Source organism: Perca flavescens, chromosome 13 (assembly GCF_004354835.1).
Source record: "Perca flavescens isolate YP-PL-M2 chromosome 13, PFLA_1.0, whole genome shotgun sequence".
Classification (NCBI taxonomy): Eukaryota; Metazoa; Chordata; class Actinopteri; order Perciformes; family Percidae; genus Perca; species Perca flavescens.
The window spans coordinates 12,978,437-12,993,186 of NC_041343.1; the positions used below are offsets into that span (position 1 = coordinate 12,978,437).

The following is a 14,750-nucleotide window of genomic DNA, read 5'->3' on the forward strand; positions in this document are numbered from 1 at the left end:
GAAGCCTCTTGTGTGATGAATAGATTAACTGAGATAGGCTTTGTCTACATCTACTGTGCTGTCTGATTCTTTATAGCCAGGTAAACAGTAAAAAATATTTACGTATGCATATAACAACCAACATTAAACATGTCAGAGTTTCTGCAGGTAACATAACACCTAGCCTTTTTTGCCCTAAACCTGAGCTGTACTCCGCAAAGAGATAAGCAGATGTAATAAAGTCTGTAAAAAAAAAAAAAAAAAAAAAAAAAAAAAGGTGGGAGGAGAGAAAAGAATTATGGGAGAGAGTGATGATGGGTGGGGATAAAGCCTGGATTTTTCCTGGCCAGGCTTTGCCTGGTTGGATGGAACGAGAGAAACAAGGTGGATTCAGATATCACTATCTCCTGCCAAAGTTTTGTTTATACTGTGTTTTTGCTTGAGTACCGACTAAGCTGTTCAGCATGAACTGACTCGGAAAAAGCCCGGAGATGGAGAAGAAAAGCAGGAAGGAGAAGACAGAAAAAGAGTAAAGTTAGATGTTGATGCGCAAAACAGATTATAAAGAAATAACAGGAAAAAGGGCTACTCCAGATGGAGTCGAACACAGGTGGTGATTAAGGAGATTAAGGTGGCTGGGATCAGAGGGAGAATAGGTCAAGCCAGAACAGTCAACCTAGGAATTTAGAGAGCCAAAAAAGGAGTGATCATTGCACAGAGAGGGCAAACAAAACGACTTCCTTTTCCTTTTCCTTCTTATTCTTAGTCTGTTAACAGGAAGCTGTGTTTAAAGTTTTATCATAGAGGGGTAAATTGGTATATTGTAAATTCATGACAATGAATTTAAAACAAGTGGAAACAATACAGTAAACTTGTCTTCTGTCCAAGTGGCGGCATATTCTTCTGTTTTGTTTATTTCATTTTTAGTTGCTATAATCTATTATTTTCACAATAAATCATTAGAAAACTGCTCATTTTACATGCCTGATTGCTGTGCAGTCACACTCACAGTACATTAAACAGTTCATGAATACCTTTTACAGTACCTACTTGCATCTGATGGAGCATGAGCATTTGCTCTTTAAAGTATCCTCAATACTAAAACTTACTCTACTGTTGATGATGCTGCAGGATATTAGTCTCCGCGGGAGCAGCAGAACAGTTTTTCTCAGCTGTAGTTTAGATCATCGCAATTGCCAAAAAGTGTTTATTTCAACAGTAATATTTATTTCAACACAAGCACTTTTAACACTAACTGACGTGTTTAGCTCCTTGAGTCTCACACTATTCAACACATCGGCTCCAAGTTTATCTCAAGGAGCTTTTAACATAACATGCAACATTTGTGTCCCTAGAAGACATTTGTACACTGGAACTCTGATTCCTTTTTATGGGTTGTCATCAGTATCTACAGCAACCATCACTGACAAACTGCTTAAGTCAAGACACAAATATATTTCATAAGATGTGCAAAGCAGGTCAGACTACTGTAAGTAAATAAAATAGAGATTTAAACACAATCTATTTGAATTCATATTTGGTCTTTAAAAGTCCCATATTGTATAGAGCGAGGTTTAACATGTCTTCTTTAATTATAAAGCAGGTCTATATACTATATAAATACTGTGAAAGTATCAAAATGACAATATTTAGAAACCGTGCCTTTAAATGAGCCGTCAGGACTTCCGCCCGGTTGTGATGTCACAAATATACTATAAATAAGTAGAAGGTGCAGCCACAGTGCCGTTACAGTCATTCCCCGGCTGCAATGACGGTGCAGAAACTCAGAGAACGCAGATGCGGAAGACCTGTAAACACTGACCAATCCTTTTTGGGGTTTAAAGAGACAGGTGCTAAAACGGAACATTTCAGACAGACAGTATGAGAAAAATTGTTTTCTGTTCTAGAAACCCAAAAATACAAGTATGAACCTGAAAATGAGCATAATATGGCATCTTTAAATGATTCATTATATTTTTGGTTTGTATTGGTGTTTAATAATCATTAAGTGCTTTGTTATCATTAGAGGAATCATGGTATCAGGGAAACAAATTTCAGAAATGCATTACACTGTAGTTTTATCACCTTTCATCACTGAAGAGATAAAAGCTGATGTGGTGAGAGATATGACTCCTTTATCATTCATTGAGTCAGGAGCACTGTTGCACTGATGTTACTTAATCATTTATTGATGAACTGAGCTAACAACCTTAAGCATACATAATATACTCGCTGACTATACAATGTTATCAGCTATTGTTTGTTACACTGTAGGAAAGTGGAACTTGCTAATGATTCATTTTTGAATCATGAATGGTGACTAGTTAAGGTTTAATTGATCATTTGAGACTTGAGAGAAGACATCTACAATTATCCTTTTTTTAAATGCAGGTATCCTTGATCACAGTACTTAACTTTATAAAGCACTGAAATGAGCTACTTAGTAAAATACTGTGCGTGTATTTTTTTACTTTGAGGAATGAGGTTGTGTAACTGCCTCATTTCTACCTCAAATTGGACACCACGGGACTTTGAACTGATGAACTGTGGTAAGCAGCTAAAATCAATGAGACTGAAAAACACATCCGAAATATTCCCCAAACAAGCTAAAACAAACCTCTCACTATGTGCTTTTTAATCTTTACCTCACAGTCTCGATGTTTTAAACATTTCTACAGCAAATTTTTTAGCAGCCCTGTGGCGCCCGGCCTTTTTGACACAGGATCTATTTTTTCTTTCATTCCATCAAGGTTTTAATGAAAGCGTGGAAACACCAACACACCGCTGGCCTCACTGCAGCGGAATGCACGTTGCTTCCATACAGGGGCATAACAGGGGCGACGATTAGCCTTGAGGTTAAAGAAGTGGCCTTGTGACTGGAGAGATGCCAATTTGAATCCTGTCTGTGAAAACGTGAATGGGGTAGCTGATTGTAGCACATTCTTCACTGTGCAAGGCTATAAATTAGTTTTCACTTGTGTCTCAAAAGGAAGGATACAATGTTTCACACTTAAAAACACAGGTACAGGAAAAGTGCATTTTTCTACCAATGTATGTATAATAGCAGGCACATAATGGGCCTTTTGAGCCATCCTACAAAGTAATGTGGTATAGTTTAAGGCCCAAATTGATTTGAACCAGTCAAGATAAACTAAAATAGCCTGGTCCAGACCTCAAGACTCAAGTAAATGAAATGACCTTTCAGTCTGATTATCAGGCTAGAACTAATGCTACAGCTAGTAAAGTTGGGTAAGGACACTGATGTAGTGGAAAAAGCTCTTGCCCTGGCAGCGGTGCTTTTGGCTTAACGCGCAACATTACCAGTGAGACTGTCCTCCCAAGAAGAACGACAGCATCAGTCATTTCAGCAAGTGCTCCAGAAGGACACGTTCACATTCAAGTGACAAACGGCTGATGATGGCGTCACATAAGATAGTGCTTCTATGTGTTGTTCTAGAGGGTATGGACAAGTGTGGTTGTTTATTTGGAGGATTTGTTGTTACTGGCAGGGTTAGTGGGTGGAAAGCCAGTGGCAGCATTAGTAACTTCTTCTTATACAGCCTCATTCGTACACCCGTTTCAGGCACAAAGACTGATCAATTTGTTCAGAGTGTTGAATGTCACAAATCTTAAGAAACACCTATTTCATTTTGACAATACTTATCTTGTCTTACAATAGCCGTATTTCCATAGATGAGAAGGGAATTTTCTTTGTAGGCATGTATGGTTTGTATGAAATGTCAGGAAGAGATGCGAGGCCTGAAGCTATGGCTGACACCCCCTTTTCAAAAGTCACAATGCTTGTACATAAACTCAATTAAAATTAGAATAATAAAAAATTTTAAAAATAAAAAAAGGGGGAGGACAAGTGATGTGTTGTGGAATGTAAGAAAACCGTTTTGTAGCAGTTTAAATCCTGCTGAGAAAAACAGCCTGGTTAAGACACAGCGATTGGTTGTGGACCTAGAATAGGGCAGCTTGTTCTACTGAGTATTTAGCTATGAACAACATTCAAACACCAAACATGCAGGCATTTATTGACAGCAAATACAACGTTAGGCTTTGGTTTGTATGCAGCAGGGTGATGTCAGTCCAAGATCATTAAGTGACGCCACAAAAGGCAGTAGTCAAGAAAGGATTGCCCTGGGTGAAAGGCTGAAGAAGTAAATAGGACAGGCTGAACCTGTCCTGATACCTGCTAAATTAGCTTTAGGACCAAGGCAATTATCTAGAATCAATGGGTGTAAATGAATTTCGATGACCTTGTCACAGAATAGAAAGACCCTCTGGAATTCTTATGCACTGTGACGTATGGTGTTACACAAGCCTCAATGCAGGTAAAAACTGGTCTTTTGGCAGCTCTAGTGGCAAATTATGCACCAGATCGCTTGTACTGTATTATAAGCACTGCTCATTTGCCTTCCTATGCAGTTTCATAGAGGTGTAATTTCCGGTGAAGATCCGCTATGTATATATAGTGAGGTTTTCAAAACGGTGACAAGCAACTGAAACAGAGAAGCACTCTGCTGGAGACAGCAGGTTTGGAGACAGGCTAAGCATGGATGTCACATCAGATACGATAAAAAAAAAAAGGTGCCACAAGGCTGAGGTTAACATAAAGACTGAATAGTGTGTGTAAATGACTCACAGGCATGAATATGGTTGATCCAGGAACCACAGAAGAAGGTGCAGTGGTGTGACTTGCATGCGTCGTTGGCACTTTCTGTGGCTGCATTGAATGATAAAAGGGTGAAAAAGGGTAGGTCACAGGAGTATCGGGTGTAAACGGTGGGTAATCTGAGTCAAGACGCAGAGGTTTCCCATCGAAACTGTTGGTTTGAGTCCAAATATTGAGCTCTGAAGCCTCCATTGAAACGTCATAAAAGGAGGACAAAGTTGTTAAGGCAGTGTGACAAGCTAAAAGCTCAGAACGTACAGTTAAATATTCACTTCAATCCTCACCTCGAGGAAATGCTGCCTTGCTTTAAACCAGTTTTTTTTAAGGTTTTCTGTAACTTGCCAAAACACACGTTTTCATTCCACTTTGTGCTGCAATTTATCAACTAATCAACCAATCATGACGGTCCTTATCTGCTGCAGTGAAGCTGCAAAGTGCTTTTTGCAGTCGAGAAGGAGTTCCTCAGTGAAAGTAATGTGGCCTTTTTTTTTATAAATACATATCCTCGTGTCGGGTCGGAGTCATGTAAAACCACGGGCCGGATAACATTCTCGATAATGATTTATGAAAATGCCTCTGTCAGACACAAGTAAAAAAAAAAAATAAGACAAACTTTATAAAAATGTTATTATTCTGAATATAAGAGTGCAATGATTCACAAAACTCATGACTCCATGCAATAGGTTACTGTGAGTGCCTGAGAGTGTGCCTTGTAAAATCTACTTGAGGTTTCACTCTATCATATACTGTTTATATCAAAACTAAAATCAAATAGACAAAAATTTAATCTATTTTACTGCATTGCACTGTGCTCATGAGGGCCCTCACCTGGCTGATACTGGTTACTACACATGCAAGGCACATTTGTAACACCTTATAAAACCAAAGCAAATGCAGATTTCTGATGTCAAATAATTGCTCTGCTGCCAAGCATAAAAAGGACAACATTTAATCAGGAGTTTTTCTACTTCTTCTGCTTCCTTAATGATAACTTCTGTATTTCATTTCCTCTGAAATTCTATAATCCGATTGTGAAATTAAAACGTGATGGATTTATTTTAACTTTTGACCAAGAAATACGACATCACAAGGGTCACAGCACGGCACTGGCACAAATATGCACTTACATCGCTCATTTATGTAATCATGACATCTAAAAGGAAATCATACAAAAATGCATCATGAGAAACTGAACACCATGAGTGAAATTTGACTAATTCAGACGGCTAAGCCACTTATTTTCAAAGAAGTAAATTTGATTTTCTGGGATATATTATCACAGAGGACATTGAGTCAAAGAAGAAAATCAACAGTACACCAGCATTGTGTACAGCTATTCAGATAATGTGGACCGTTTTAACTTGTTTTTCGCTCTGGAACAAATGCTTAATACCATGTGTTATTTCTGAAGTGGTAAATGTGAAGGCATTTTAATATAGGATCCGTGTCCCTGCTGAGTCCCTGTGCTGTTATTAGACACACTATAAAACCTTTACTGTCTGCTGCAGATAACATATAGGTCTCAGATGCATGTTGTAACCACTGCACCATTTATCACATTCTGCAGCATATTACAAACCCTGACCCCACAGGTTCATACATAAAGTAACGTTTTGATAGGTGAGAACATGTAGCTTATCGGGATTTAATGTTTTCCTCTTGCCTTCGCTGTTCATACAGGTCCTTGAGAAGTTGTGTTACAGATGCCTGCCCAGCTTGTTAATAATGAACTAAAGCCTACTTTTAAAACAGGTCAATAGAGCAGGACCAACACACAAGGCCAAATATAGATTTTATCAGGGTGTAGCTAACTGGCCGGTGCCGCCTCAAGTCTTTGTTAATGCCTGTTGGGATAAGAAAGTTATCACTTCCCTTTTTCAAACTGTGTGTTGATAGACAAAGAAGAGAAATATTTATCTACAGTCACCATGGCCAGTTTTAAGACTTTTAAAAACATTAAGTGCATATTTAGATTTGGATCACTGGCAGTCTAAACATATACGATTCAGATAAATGTACAAGCTGTGGAGAAAGGGTCTATTTTTATTTCCCGTTTTATGGTCTCACAGGAAAGTGCCTTTTAACATTTTTCTTTTTACCATTTCACGTAATGCAGATTTTTGGGACATACAGTGTTTACCTTCCTTGATTTTTACAGCATCGCAACTCCAGCTTTAATTCCTCAAGCATTCCTGTGTCAGACACATTAACTCATAATGTGAATCCAGCATCCCACACACTTATTACTTTATGTCTTTTCCTTTTGGGCTGAGTTCAATGTGTTTCAAGCGCTTCAAACTTCCCACTCAGAGTCAACAGTCTGCAGTAAGGGCCTCCAGATGGACTATTTTAGCTACACTGGGACAGTTTTGGGTCACAGTTAAAATGAATGAGAGCAACATCAAGAGTGAGCAAATGGTTTATTAACTAGGTATTTTACAACTTGCCAGCAATCACATGCACTCCAGCATGCAGCACGCCTAACTACATGTTTAATGAGGACGTTTTAACACAAGTTTACATCATCTCTGAGGGCTGTTGGTGAATTATTCCAATAGAGATAAACTTAGTGAAAGCAAATGAATTAGGCAATAAGGAACTCTGGCTGAAAGAAGAGGAGGCGTGGAACGAACAGCGGGCCTTGTTAGTGTCGTTGTCCTCAATCTAGTTGTCTGATAAAATGGTTCCCTCTGCTGGTGAGCGTGTAACAAACTGCAAATCACACTTTCTGATTTCAGAACCACAACTGAGATTTGTGCATCCTATCTTTTTCTTTCAAATTCAAAAACCATCACTAATCACAAGTGACAGCTTCGGATGATGACCAAAAATAGAAAAGATCACTCAACACATGAAATCCTTGTTTTTGTTGGTTGTTTTTTTTTTATTGGAATGCTTTATCTCAATAATGTCACAACAAGCCAAAACAGTGCAAATGCTGCATGGCACCAAACACAGCCTGAAACCCCTTCAAACATCATTTCCTCAAGCTTCACGTCTTATATACAACTGGGGCCATTTCTAGACACTCATACTTCCAACTAACACAATCCAGGACCAGACATACTGTACACAGCCGTTCCCATGAACACTTAAGGCACACAAACATACACTATATTTAACACAGCAGGCAAATGTGCAGAGCTTAAGACAGCAGTAATGCCGGATAATTTGATGCTTGGGACTCTCAGCCACAATTCAAACAGAACCTAGCCATGAAGAAACAGCTACAGTAGAACTCACAGACTAATGTTTTTTCTTTTGCATGAACTGCGATTGCTTTTTAGCATTTAGCGTGACAATATTCAGCATAGCTGTGTTAGGTAGCTTATTCGTGTGGCTAGTACTTTTCATTCCTAACAAAATATTCAGGAACTACACCATGTAGAGATGTCAGGGCCCAGGGTGGCAGGGCTGGGTGAGAGTCGACAACAAATACAACAGGGAGAGCAGTAAAGAGGTGCTTCGAAGAGAAAATACTGTATTACCATGTATTTAGAAGGGAGAGGGAGAGAGAGCCTGTGCTAGTCAAAGTGTCAGACTGTTAATATCTGTATGGATTAGTGTGAGATACAGACACAGAAAAGGGAAAAGCCGTGTTATGATTAAGAATGTGATGTGAAAGCAGGAGGACTGGAGCTGATGTGACAACTGTACTTTGTTGTAAAAATAAATAAAACCAAGTGCATTATTGCACTGCAAAGCTACTAAAAAAAAAAAAAACAGTGCACACACAATATCACTGAAATTTCTTTTCAAAAATGTCCTTTAACAGATACCGAGGACACAGTCAAGAAGTCATTAGGAGCACAATTTAAAAAGCTGGCAGGTCTTCGTCTAGCAACACAAAACACTGTGTAACCTACTCCACATTAAAATCAAATGTCACAGTAGATTTATCTGGACCAAAATGGTGAAATTTTATTCTAAAAGTAAAACGTAAATACACTTGCCGGGTGACAGAAGTTTTGCACATAAGCAGAATTGGCGGTGTTTGGAAGACCTATGTAGATTATCAGACAAGTAGATTCAACAGCCTCACATCAATAATAAATATTTATGAACACATGATTTTGACTTGATATTCACTGACTTAATAGAGAAGCGTTGGTCGACTCTACACCACAGCGGAGGCTCGTCTTAAAAACATGCATGCAGCGAACACCGAAATCAGGTTAGAGTTGAACATTTAGTTCAGTGATGGTTTTTAGGTGACACAGGAATGAAGTAGTGATCAGCTGTACGTGTGGTCTGCGGGAAAGTAGCTAACTCTCTGGATATACACTGATCTATTTTATATTAACAGTTTCAAAAGACATCTAATTGGTTATTACACACAAGATCAAAAGTGAACATTTAGCAGACTAAGTGCTCCTTGTTATGCAGAGTATTTACAAATAAAGAACTGGACAGACAAAACTCTAAATAGTGTACATCTCAGCAGTAGCCCCTCTGTAGCAGTGGTTCCTAACCTTTTTGACTAGTGGACCTTTACAGTAGGGCTGGGCAATATATCGATATATGAGGCTAGATATTGTCTTAAATTTTGGATATCGTAATATCCTGATATGACACAAGTGTTGTCTTTTCCTGGTTTTAAAGGCTGCATTACAGTAGAGTGATGTAATTTTCTGAACACACCAGACTGTTCTAGCTGTTCCATTACTAACCCTAACCAACATAGTTATTATATCAACATAACTGATGATTATTTATCAAAAATCTCATCGTGTGCATATTTTGTGAAAGCACCAATTGTCAACACTACAATATCGGAATATTTGATTTTCTCCATATTGCACAGCTCTACTTTACAGGAAACAATGCCACACCAAAGAGTGATTTTAACTTCTCAGATTGTTTCTATTTGGCCTGAAGAGGTGAAAGTATTTAGTGTTTTGCAAGAAAAAAAGAAGAACAAATTAGAGAAATGTCAGAAAAAAAGAAACAAATATGTTGTTCCATATTTTCCCTTAAATGATCTTGCAACACCTTGACCCCTAGGTTGGGAACCACTGCTCTGCAGCCTACTGGTCAGACTCATAACATTATAACATTTTGGATAATGTTCTGCCTACAGGGAGTATGTTGTGCACTGGACTTTTTTAGATTTGTATCACATCTCCGTGGCACAGGTCAGAGGGAAACACTTGTTTTCTCCACAGGCCAAAATGAATAAGTACCACATGATCTCAGTAACCTTGGTAAATCATTTTGCAATAGAGGTTACTACTGAAATCACAGTGTCTACATCTGTAGTGAGGTCTCTCTCCCTCTTTAGCACCTCTCCACACCCAACCCTCCGCTCACGAATGTGATCCCACACCCCCTTCCTGGGCCCACTCACATCAGGGTGCCTATTTCCCCCTATGAGAGAGCCCTTCCTCCTCTAGATACCAGGGACATGTCTCCCCCGTCTCCCACAGCAGCAGGTGAGACATACCTCTGGATAAATGTGCTGCTAGGCCACAGCCCTCAAATAGGCGACACCTGTCTCTCCTCTGGCGTTTCCTCCAGGATCTGAAGCAGCAGGTCACTGAGGGGCTTTGCCATGGTGCGGTAGCCTGTCGGCGTCAGATGGAGGAAGTCAAACATGTCCTGTAGGCTGATGGCTCCATCCGAGTGAACGAAATCCCCGCTGACATCTAGGAGTTGAGCGCGGCCCAGACGAGGCAGCCAGGAGCGCAGGTACCCGTTAACCGCCATGTTCTTCTCCCTCAGTGGGTTGGGTCGCTCCCCTCGAGGCAACAAACCCTGAGGGCCACAACCATTTCTCATTTATTAAAAAGGTCCATGTGTTGAGAGTCAAACCTTCATAGTTTAGTTGGTTAAAACTGGCCTATCGTTAGCATTTCCAATTGGGTCAAGGATAGTCTGCAAGGCTCGCTGAACTACCTGATAAACAGACACTCAATACTTGATATACATGGGGCGACCTCTAGCTCACCCAGTGGGAGCGTGCGCCCCATGTAGGCTGAGTCCTTTCCAGCGGCCCGGGTTCTAGTCCGACCTGCGGCCCTTTGCTGCGTGTCATCCCCCATCTCTCTCCCACCTTTCCTGTCTATCCACTGCCACTATCTAATAAAAGGGGAAAAAAAATGCCCCCCCCCCAAAAAACAAATATTTGATATACATACACTACATTTCTTATTTATGGGAGACAATTCAGCTGCTTGTTCTTTTGACTGGTACCTGCATGTTCCTTAACGGAGAGAAGAAATAACATTTGAAAGCTGCGACGTGTTAAGGCGACCAACACCAACTGGTTTGCACATCAAGTACGGTTGTTTTTTTTTCTATATCCTGCGATGTTCATCACATTTGCACAACGCTAAATATATACCAAATATTGAACCAAAGTTCAAATAGAAAAATATCCTTTGTTTCAATGTGACAACTGCAGAGAGAAAATAAGACCACATAGTAAACTAAATGTCAAATGACAACATACCAAACTAGGTGCAACATTAGACAAGAGATTCAACCAACTACTTACCAGTACAACTATCTTTGCCTTGGGGAGGCGGGAGGTGAGCAGCTGCGCAATTGCAAGAATTCCTCCTGCAACTTGCTCTGCTGTGTGTTCGTGATTGTTGGTTCCTACCCACAACACCACCACCTGGAAAAGACCACAGACAGACGCTTCGTTTACTTTCACTGACCTCATTTTAAGCTCCAGAAGTGTGATTAAAGCATGGTACACAGTAATAACTAGGGGTGGAACGGTACATGTATTCATATTTAACCGAACCGGTACAGGCATCTTGGTTTGGTACATGAATTTACATGGAGAATACATGGTATAAAAATAAATAAAACTTGCATGCAAATTAATTAATGTAATGCGGAACTACTGTTAGATACGCGTTTCTTTAACAGGGCTACTAATCTGTCCCTTCAATATACAACCAAACACGGACGTTGATGGAGCAGGAGTTGTCAGCTGCACCCTCCGTTTCACTAACGACTGATGGCTGGACTTTGCGTGCTACGGAAAGCTATCTCACGGTGACTAGGCCTGTCACAATAACAAATTTTGCTGGACGATAAACTGTCTTTCTCTGAAGATCTTAGCAGACTCGTCTCACCTTGGGACAGATGTTCTCCAGCTCTCCATTCTGCAGCCTCCACAGCACATTACAGGTGGTGTCCCCTGCAATTCCAAAGTTGAGTGCATGAAGAGGAGAGAATAACTCCCTCCAGACCTGTGGACAGGAAACCAGAAATCTGCATTTCATATGAGAATTTCTTACTCTGGTGACTAACTTCAAATAACTTATAGAAGCTGAGCTAAGCAAAGCACGCCGACCAGTACAGGATGCATTACAATGATATGCGTACCAACGTGGGAATAGTAGTGAAGCAACATGAATGTATGTACATTGACACTGTTTATCTAGAGTAGATTCATTTGTGAAAATATTGAAATTTTGAAAAAAAGAAATGAGGATGCTAGTGCCATGTGAGCAGTCATATGACCAGGTTTACAAAGATAAACATCTTGTCTCACCTCAAACTGCTGCATTAGCTGTACCATAGAGTCCCCCACAAAAAGCACATCTGGTTCGGCATCCTTACACTCCTGCACAAATCTTGTGTGCTGTAAAAAAAAAAAAAAAAAAAAAGCCTCGTCACAACAGAGCTTGTGATGTAGTGCATAAATGTGAAAGATAGGATAGATAAAATGAAAGAAAAATTATATTTTTCAATTACAGAAAACACAATTTAATCATTTACATATTAGGCATTTGAGTCAGATTTTTGTGTTTCGATGAGTCTTTAAATCAGGATAATACTTGTTAGCCTTCAGAGTCAGATGAAAGCAGACTGTCTCAGTCCTATTAGCTTTTGAGGATTAACCTTGCATAGACCTCCCAGGAGGTGCCACTACACAAGCTGGCTAAAGTGGTGCTCTGAAAGAAATACTAGTCTTGGGAATAGTTACAATTTATGAGCATGCTTTTTTTTGTGTCAGATCATAACCCCTAACTAATATAATGATTACCATTTACATGAACCTTTACCCCACAATATTATTGAGAATATCATCACAGTTTCTCTTGCTATTGTGCAGATCTAGCCTCTGCATCACAGCACAATCATGAACATCAATGGTAGTTGCTGCCTCATAAAATGTGTCGTAATTAGGGGCAGATGGACAAATAAAGCATGAAGAATAAAGTCATGAATTCTAAGAAAGTGGCGGGATTTACATTTCAATAACTTGAGCGTACATGAGTGACTTACTCTATACGACACTAACGGCACTTTAATGTTTATTATGTATGATATTAGAGTGGGCAGAGTCAAACAGTCACGGAAGGATGTGTCTGTTTATTGTATGTTGCATTGAGAGCTTAATATAGAGACACCTAACGTAAAGCATGCAGAATTTAGAAACTATAACACTAAATATTCCATCTAAGGTTCTGTTAACTATAATATATATATATATATATATATATATATATATATATATATATATATGCACACACACACACACAAAGAGAGAGAGAGAGAGAGAATTTAAAATGTGCATTTCACTGTTGTCAAGCTAATTCCATGAAAAAGCATAAGCCCAGGAATAAGAGAAATTATGTAAATCACCCAGAGGGTGAAATGCATTATACATGACGAACATAAACGATATATGGGGATAAAGAGTGAATGTTTCCTACACTAACAATCAAATACACCGACCTGTGACATCCAACGGTCATCTCCTTGTGCATCCTCTACTGGCTGAGCCACAGCAGCTGGGTTCAAGTCATCACCACTCATCCTACAGGAGACACCACCACGTATTCACACATGAATAGTATATATCACGTTAGCTAGATAGAGACATGGCGCTTCTCATGAAAAGAGGAATGGTTCAAATTGTTTTGGTTGGTCATATGGTATAAAGAGGACAGCATCAGCACCAGCTTGCAGAAACCATTGCTGTGATGCAGCAGCTTAACGTTTCAGCGGCAGACAGACTGGCCTAATACGGATAGATGCTGCTTTCGCTTTCAATGCTTATGGATCACAGAGCATATCGCATTAACCCGCTAGCGTTTGGTTTCTGCTCATCTGACGTTAGCTTGTTAGCTAGCCTGCTGTTGTGGCTACATCGCTGATACTAGCTAGCTAGCTAACGCTAGCTAACGTTTGACACGCCCGTAGTTAACATGAACATTTTCAGTAATTATTTTTTTTTCTTAATTGACAAGACCAACTAGCTACCTGGCAGGGTGTGGGCCGTCACTTCTCGGCTCCCTCTGCTTCAGAGTAACTATTTTGCCCCAACTTTACTTCACCGCTGGCGGGTAGTCGAAGCGGGTGATGCTCGCTAGCAACCGTTAGCCGACACTAGCTAGACGACGAGACAACAAAAGGTGTGTCAAGAAGGCAAACTACAGAGAGTCTTTAGGAGGTGATAGCCGATCTGCTACCATTAACCGTAACACCGTTGGAGAGCACAGCAGTGAGCTAACCAGATTACCTATCGCTAGCTACTCCGCAGCGCTGTGGAGATAGGTCTGGCCAGAGCCGTAGAGAGAGACATTTGAAAAAAATTGTCTTTCTCTATAACTCTGGGTCAGACAAGCGAGACTAGCCATATGATTGGGAATATTTTACCCTGAGAGTCGCCTGTCGGGTAGCCATTCCTCACTGGTTGCATAAATTCCCAAACATCTCAATGCCATAAGCTAACCGTCTGTAACCTAAAACCAAAACACTTAGATCTTGTGTTGCTAATTGATGCAGGTTATTGAGAGGTCAACCACAGGGGGAAAAAATCCTAAACAACTAGTCCCGCAATGAATCACGGGGGATGGCTGGTTTGAAATGCGACAAACTGTACAGCATTTTACTTCGAATTCCTAAACACCGAAATTATTCTCCGTTATTTGAGATAATTTCAGTAGGCTTTGGATCACCAGTTATGGAGAAAGATACCTATGAGTGGGACTGTATCTTTAAGTTAGACAACGTACAGCACTGCCGACATCTTTGCTGTATGACTAAAATTCTCACTTCCACTCGGGGCTCATCTTTCCTCCATGCCCATCTCTGATCCGAGCCCGCTGTGTCCATAGACAGTATT

General features: G+C 40.0%; 1 protein-coding gene across 5 annotated transcripts; it reads right to left on the reverse strand.

Moving 5' to 3' along the window:
- Positions 1-9,380: 9,380 nt before the first annotated feature.
- Positions 9,381-14,750, reverse strand: pafah1b2 (platelet-activating factor acetylhydrolase 1b, catalytic subunit 2). Of its 5 annotated transcripts, none has more exons than XM_028595491.1 (6): positions 14,681-14,750; positions 13,358-13,439; positions 12,168-12,257; positions 11,746-11,862; positions 11,154-11,276; positions 9,381-10,411 (listed from the first exon to the last, which is right to left on the reverse strand). In XM_028595491.1, exons 1-6 carry the CDS (start codon positions 14,695-14,697, stop codon positions 10,133-10,135), a joined length of 708 nt encoding a protein of 235 aa, XP_028451292.1. In that variant the 5' UTR covers positions 14,698-14,750; the 3' UTR covers positions 9,381-10,132. The 5 variants fall into 5 exon arrangements, with proteins under 5 accessions (XP_028451292.1, XP_028451293.1, XP_028451295.1 ...); XM_028595492.1 differs by having other exon boundaries at positions 14,641-14,736; XM_028595494.1 differs by having other exon boundaries at positions 14,603-14,725.